Source organism: Eumetopias jubatus, unplaced genomic scaffold (genome assembly GCF_037043125.1).
Source record: "Eumetopias jubatus isolate StellerSeaLion01/CBP00866 unplaced genomic scaffold, mEumJub1_p1.0 scaffold_2, whole genome shotgun sequence".
NCBI lineage: Eukaryota > Metazoa > Chordata > Mammalia > Carnivora > Otariidae > Eumetopias > Eumetopias jubatus.
In genome coordinates this window covers 131,369,798-131,377,333 of record NW_028274808.1, presented here as the reverse complement: position 1 = coordinate 131,377,333, position 7,536 = coordinate 131,369,798, and the positions used below count along the sequence as shown (strand labels likewise).

Genomic DNA, 7,536 nt, shown 5'->3' with positions numbered 1-7,536 from the left:
AAGCTAGTTGAAAAATGGGCAATTCAATATAAACAACCATGTAACCTAAAATGCTAAAGCTAGGGGCACCTGGGTGGCTCAGTCGTTAAGCGTCTGCCTTCGGCTCAGGTCATGGTCCCAGGGTCCTAGGATCAAGCCCTGCATCGGGCTCCCTGCTCCACGGGAAGCCTGCTTGTGTTCCCTCTCTTGCTATGTCTCTATCTGTCAAATAAATAAAATCTTTAAAAAAAAACGCTAAAGCTAAAAGAAATTCTCATTTTACAAATGCAAGAAGGAATTCAGAGAATGTAAGGAGGTATGAAAACAAAAAAAACAAAATGAAAAATAAGTATCAAGAATTACTTAATCTTTATGAATTCTTTCTGAAGGAGGTAAAGCAATATTACCATCATAAACATATAATTGATCAAACCAGGACACTAAAAATAAGTAAAGGGCATATAAAATTGTATAACTTTGAAAATATTTATTGATTACATATTCACTGTATTATACCGGTGGGCCTATAAAATCATTTTACTCAAACTCTATTTTCAAAAATAACTTTCGAAATGCACCCCATGAAACCTGTTTGGATTACCTGTGTGCACACAAGCAATGTGTTGTTAAAATGAAATATACTTTTTACCATGGATACTAGCCAAAAGTTTTAACATTGCAATGACTTGGAAGTACTCTCAAGCTGATGACTTTCTAATAATTCTACTGCTACAGCCAAAAGGAAAATTCCTTAGACACAGTAGAGCAACAGGTATCATAAAACACTATACAGTTCTTCCATGAGGGAATGCAAAATAAAACACAAAGTACAGAATTTCTACAAATTTAAAGCCTCCAGTGGACTCATACTCTAAGACACTGATCCTCACAGATTTCTGGGACAACCATAAAGTTATTGTATATTATCAACTTGTCACCAAGTGGCCTGCTGCTCTCGTCAAAGGACAGGACCATATGGAGAGCTCAGACAGCTCAGGCATCCGTAGGGGCCGCTAATACATCAGTGTTGGTGAGAGCCAAGCTCTTGGACCCATGAATGGTATCTGTCCCAGCTACCTCAACTCATCTCATCTGAGGCCCATTGAGCAGGCACTGGGGTGGTCTAAAGATGTCATAAATATGAATAATGCCACTTTTCAAATATATGTAGATATTGAGGTACTGAGGTTAATACAGTTCAAATCTAAAGACCATGAAGAATGGCTTCCAAGATGGAGAAAAGAGATGAGTGCATACGCTGCCTCTTCAACAACTCACTTCAAGCCACCATGAGAGCAATGGAAGGAATATAGTAGTAGCTAACACTTTTCATTTATTCCTGAGGTTTCTTTTATTTTAAACCAAATTAATTCATCCTCTCCATTATAGATTGGTTCTTTTGACATCCAAGAAAATAAAAACAAAATTCAAAAGCATATAGACATAGTATGAAGTAAATTTCTATAAATTAACATTTTCTACTTTATAGGACTTATATTTACTTATACTTTAAAAAACATTCCTTAACTCAAAAATGATGAAGATGGCAAATTTTATGTTATGTGTTTCTTACCATAATAATTAAAAACAATTGTGTAAAAAAGGATATTCTAATATAAAGGGATGGTAAGTATAACAGGATATATTTAAATTCTTTTCAAAAGTAGGTATTAATATATTTGGCTGTTTTGTTTCTTCTTTAAGTGTATGTTGTGTGTAAAGTGTGTGTGTGTATACACACTTTACATATATATATACATATATATATAATGAGGGAAGAGTGTATACAGAGAACTCTAAGGAAGCCAGGGTTATATACCAAGAACAGGAAAAACTGATTAACCCTGATGGTCACATAATAATCAGGTAAAAAGAGTGTGTGATAACACGTTACAAGAGGATGCATTAATCCAATGTCATCTAAAAAAAGTTTCTTAAAAATATAATGCTATGTCCCATGACTGATGTCACACCAAAATGGCAGGGCACCCACTGACACTAAATGATACTCCAAGATAAGCAGTCACAAGGAGTCTACACTGGTGATCCTCAGGCTCACTTAATTCCTATTAATACTGAAAAGTGTTTACTTTTATAAAAGGGGGGATTAATTGCAATGTGATCTCCCGAAATGGATCCTGGAATAAAGCATGTTAGTGTGAAAGTGGTGAAATCTGAATAAAGTGCATAGTTTAATGTACAGTGTTAATCTCTTACTTCTGACATGTACCGTGGCCTATAAATGTTAACAATTTCCTGTTAAGGAAAGTTGGGCAAATACTGTCTTTGCAACTTTTCCGTATTAATAAATACTTCATTAAAAGGGGGCGGGAGGGACTTAAATTTTCAGGATGTTATCTATGCACACGGGAACACAAAACTCAGCTGTTGTGATGTGTGATAACAGCAACAGAGAGGAGTTATGCAAGCGTCATTTCAGAAACAACCCAGAGAGAAGGAAGTAGTGATGGGGAGCGGGCACCAGGGGGGCTCCCATGTGCTGGTCATGTCCTGTTTCTGCCCCTAAGTCGGTAGTTACACCGGCATGTTCCTTTTATGATAATTCACTGGACTAGACTTTCCCCTGCATTACCCTTAAATAAAAAAAAGAAGTTAAGAAATAGTTCCCTAGTTCCGATAAAGGTTAGAACGAAGAGAAAATCTGTGAATAAGAGATGTCTATGTAGGAGCGAAGACGTCTGTATGGGGGCAGTTGTGACAGTTACAGTATCACAGATCTAAGTGTTCAGAGCCAGGAAGCATCTTGGTAGTTCCCGGGTCCTGGCGTGGCCCATTCTTTCTGAAGCAGCCCTGGAGATGCTGACGCAGCCAGGCGCACTGTGCATTGGAGCCAAGTGCCCCGGGAGGTTGTGACGCGCATCCAGACCACAGACCCCTGAATGCCCCAGCGCAGCTAAGCACCCTCCACACCTCGTCCAGAGGCCAGCAGACCCCCTGTGGTGTTCTGAGTCCACAACAGAGAAATCTCAGTAAGTTCTAATAACCTTAAAAGGCCCAGCAAAGCTTCTTCTCTCAGAATGGCTTTTTTTAACCTATGAATCACACCGGGTTTTTCCAACATGGTTTAGGTTTCGTACTTCCACTACTGCATCTGTATAGTTGTTGTTATTATTTACTAAATAATGGCAGATCGTAGATTCATATGATACTGGAGCTGGAGGGCAACAAACCCTCTACTCCTTTTAAAGATGAGGAAACTGCTATCAGAGATGTTCAGAACTTGTCACAAGTTCCTAGAATTCAATTCTTTTTTAGGTCAATAAATTAAACTAGATGCCTCCCCCAGGGTTACTGTACGACTAGATGAACTAATACGCAGTTGATAAGAGCATTAGTTTATGACTTGGGTTCTTTCGTGTGTAATTCAGTTCATCACGGTTTCTGTGAATGTCTTTGCTGAAAATAATTCTTGCTGAACAGTATGATGCCAAAAGAAAAGACAACAAAAACACTTCGGAATATTTAAAAAAAATCAAGATCCTCCCTTTTTAATGTGTGGATCAATCATGTAAATTAAAGAGGAATTTAAGAATATTTTTTAAGAAATAACAACTTCAGGTAGGCAATTATAAGGAAGATAACAATCATACATGCCAAGGCTACGTGATTCTTCCACAGGCCCCAAGGGGAGAGATCGATGCCCTGGTTTAGCAAAAATTCTTCGCCAGTACATCTGAAATTCAACAGAAAAAGAATATGACTTCATTCTTAGCATTTGTCAAATTTTACTCATTTAAATCACTCCTCCCATAGGTTACCAAGGCTTAAATAACTATGCCTTCATGTGTAACAGATGAGTGCTTACGAATCCATTAGATACTATGCTAAGCAATCTGCTTAGCATAGCAAACAGTTTAGTTAATCCCTAAAACAACCCAATGGGGGTTAGTACATACATTTAAAAGATGAAGAGGCTAAGGTTTAAGGAACTTGTCCAAGTCCACAGACTCACACTGTGAACCAAAACTGCTAGTCTCTGCAAATTCATTTGTTTCCAGATCTATGATGCTGCTCTCTTTAAAGGGCAGAAACATTTATCAAGTAATTTTGCCCTCACTCCTGATGGGGAAAACCTCAATTTTAACAGATGACATCAAAGGTCCTTACCGAGATGATCAAAGCTCTTTCTAGAACTCATCACCCACAAATCAGCCATACAAACGAACACAGGCTAAGAATTTTGAAACTGGGAAAAGAGGTGAGCACGGCCTTCCTGGCACCGTCGCGTTCCCTCAGCTCTTGCACCAAGCCCGGTCTGAGCACTGCAGAGGCTCTGCAACATGCCATCGCCAGCAGGCCCACTTAACCAGGTGAAAGCCTCGGGCGCCTGGGTGGCTCAGTCGGTTAGGCGACTGCCTTCGGCTCAGGTCATGATCCCGGAGTCCTGGGATCGAGTCCCACATCGGGCTCCCTGCTCGGCGGGGAGTCTGCTTCTCCCTCTGACCCTCTCCCCTCTCATGCGCTCTCTCTGTCTCATTCTCTCTCTCAAATAAATAAAATCTTTAAAAAAAAAAAAAAATCAGATGAAAGCCTCAGCAGCAGCCGAAACACAAGGGTGGAGTAGCCCTGCCACCGTTTAGAAAAGCACCTGGCACTCAAAACACCTGGTACAGCCTTAATTATTACCTGTTATCCCACCTTTGTGCAGCTCTTGAAATCTAGCAGTCCCCCCAAAAAAGTGTTAAGCCCAGACAAAAGAGAGGAGCGGGCAGGATAAAGAAAACTCTTTATAGAGGTTTTCTAGAAATACTTCAAAACAGCACTCTCTCCTGTTACTATTATTTCATGAAGGTTCATGAGATTTGGATACCAGCATTCTCTCTTCTTTCATTAGTTAATGTATCAGAATCAAACCGTTAGCAACAATCATCAATAAGGAAAGTGTTATTCAATTTTTAAAACAATATCCTCTGATTTTATGAAAATCTGCATTTGTTTCATTGACATTGTGCAATAAATGGGACTTCTTTCTCAGCTGACTGAAATGTGTTTCCTTCTTTAGAGGGTACATGCTTTAATAAGGATATTCCAAGTCATTTTAAAAGAAAAAAAAATAGCCGTGTAGACTTCGATTTCATAATGTATCCCATTTAAGTGCAGGAGGAAGAGGTACGTGCCACAAGCGCGCCCGGGAAATAGTCACTCCGTTCTGCTCTAGCTGCCTTTCAATCTCTTGCTCCTGGCCATGGGTTGGGCTTACAGGAAGCCTTAAGTTCATGGATCTGTACACTTCCCATAATCCATACAATTCCAATATCCTAAGGCTTCGCTAAAATATCAAACTCAAATGTTCTGAAAATAAAAGCTAAAACCCACAATCAAAACAGCGTTTTAAAAGGCCCCAAATGAACAACATATCAGAAACATTTCCCCAACTTAAATATAACTTTGACCAAAGTAGAATGTCAAGGAGATGTGCATTGGTGTACAACAACTCAGAGAAAGGACCCACACCAGCCACGTGGCCCAGTGGCCTTGCTACATGATACCACAAGAGTAAGCAAATCCATTCTGACACTGAGTACAAACTTACATCGCATAGCTACAGGTATTATTCCCTGTTACATTGACTCCTGGGCAGAAGTTTTGTCCCAAAAATTCATTATACTGCAAAGCCTGTAACACAAGGGTAGATGGGACAAGGTAAACAATTTTAAATTTCAAAAAGTCTCCAAAGAATGATCAGGTCCTCCTAGTTTAATCTTTACTGCTATTTCTAAAAACAAACCAAGCTTCACATTCACGGTCTCGGTCACACCAGAGCAACTAAAATTCTTTTCCCTGGCAATTGAGTGGCCTATGTTGGGATTCTGGCTCCTAAAACAATGGAAGTAAAGTATCTTCTAATTTTAATATATAAAATATGTACTCTAGGTTCCCATCCTCTATTTTCGTATGGAACTGAAATGCAACTACATGTTTTTATATCCATTAGTCAATCTTTCTCCTTCATGAGGAATTCTCTCTCCACCCCTAACCTCCCTCGGCAGCAGGGTGACTGGGGAAACCTCAGGTGATGATCAAGGTGAAACTCTTCTTCATCACTCTGAAAATGAAACCCCTGGGAGACTTTCACAGTTTATGGCTGGGGCCACGAAGTTGTTAGGCTTTATTCTGGTTGGTTCTAGCTTGGGAACAATGAAGCAGTCACAAGGACATGTGAGGAAAACTTACCACATAGCCATATCGAGGAATGCTGAAGTACTGAAGCCAGGAGAGCCAAGGCCCAACAGTTCTGAGATTTACCAACAGCCCTGAAAATATCTACAAAAAGCAAATGCCAAGAATCAGACCTGGTGAAGGGATTTCGTGGAGAATTACAGAGAATAATCTCTGAGTCCCTGACAACCCTTACAAACATTTCTTCTAAGACCTCTCCACTCTGCATACGTATGCCTCTCTAGAGCTGAGGCTGTTTATGGTTCTAAAGGAATGACAATATATCTAATAATACCTATGCCATTTAATTGGAAGACCCTTCATTGTCAAGGATTTTACTTTTGGTAACTGCCCACAATGAAAGGTCAATAAAGTACTGACTGTTCTAATGATACAACCATTATATGTTCACACCAGTAAACATACCAGAACAGATCCTGAACATCTCATGCCCCTCTCTATTTCCCTAACACGGTAAGATTTGTTATTTACAAGGGCTTGCGCTCTGCATGACTCCAGAAATAATCTGGGGTTCAGGATGCATGCTAAAATAACCCAAAGCCTGGAACTGATATACAGAATAACACGGGGAAGTACAACATAAAATATGGTGAATACCTTCATTTAAAGCTACCAAAGAGCAGGCTTACAGTGAAGATCCTGGGGTGGATTACTCCAGCAACAGATGGCTACGTGAGAAGAGGCTCATCTAAAACTTCTAACTGGCAGGAGGTATGCTGGGATAGACCTAACAATGACAATCTTGCTGGAGTGACTACATATTTTTGAACTTGACTTAACCAGGTGCCAAACAGAGGACACACAGCATCTCTGAGTAAAATATGGTTTTATGACTGGTTATAAAGGATCTATAATACAAACTTTTAAATAATAATAAGGTGAAGCATCTAATATATCACACAAATATATCTATTTTTATAAATCGATGACACATTATTTATTGGATAACATGATAGAAAATACACACAAGGTTTATCACTTCCTCAATAATGTTTAGATTGGTGGATGTCAGACTCAGAAATGGAGGACTTAAACTTTGGCAAAAAGTTGTGCTAATTATGCTCCTTTTAAAGACATCTTAGCAGAAAAAACGTGTATTAAGGAAACAGGCTAAACGTTCCTGTTCACTTGATGTAGTTAACGGAGCAAGGTGGTAACTAGCTGATTCACCTACTGATTCATCTAGGTACAGGTAAAATTAAGGGACATGTAAGGTTAGGCTTCAGTAACCATTTAAAAAAAAAAAGGTAAACAGAAATATATTGGTATAAGAGAAAGTCAGGAACCCAGAAAGGAGGAGACACAGTACTGTGTGGGCTTTGGAACTTTTTAAAACACCCCTTTTTAAAATATAGG

General features: G+C 39.3%; 1 protein-coding gene across 3 annotated transcripts in view; it reads right to left on the bottom strand.

Moving 5' to 3' along the window:
• Nucleotides 1–3,456: 3,456 nt before the first annotated feature.
• The window catches only part of ABCG2 (ATP binding cassette subfamily G member 2 (JR blood group)), a 138,387-nt gene continuing 134,307 nt past the window's right edge, over nucleotides 3,457–7,536 (bottom strand). For all 3 annotated transcript variants that reach the window (XM_028117754.1, XM_028117753.1, XM_028117755.2), the window contains 3 exons: nucleotides 6,175–6,264; nucleotides 5,534–5,616; nucleotides 3,457–3,673 (listed from right to left, as the gene is read on the bottom strand). In XM_028117754.1, coding sequence (XP_027973555.1) covers nucleotides 3,526–3,673; nucleotides 5,534–5,616; nucleotides 6,175–6,264 — 321 coding nt within the window. In that variant the 3' untranslated portion in view covers nucleotides 3,457–3,525. The remainder of the gene's footprint in view (nucleotides 3,674–5,533; nucleotides 5,617–6,174; nucleotides 6,265–7,536) is intronic.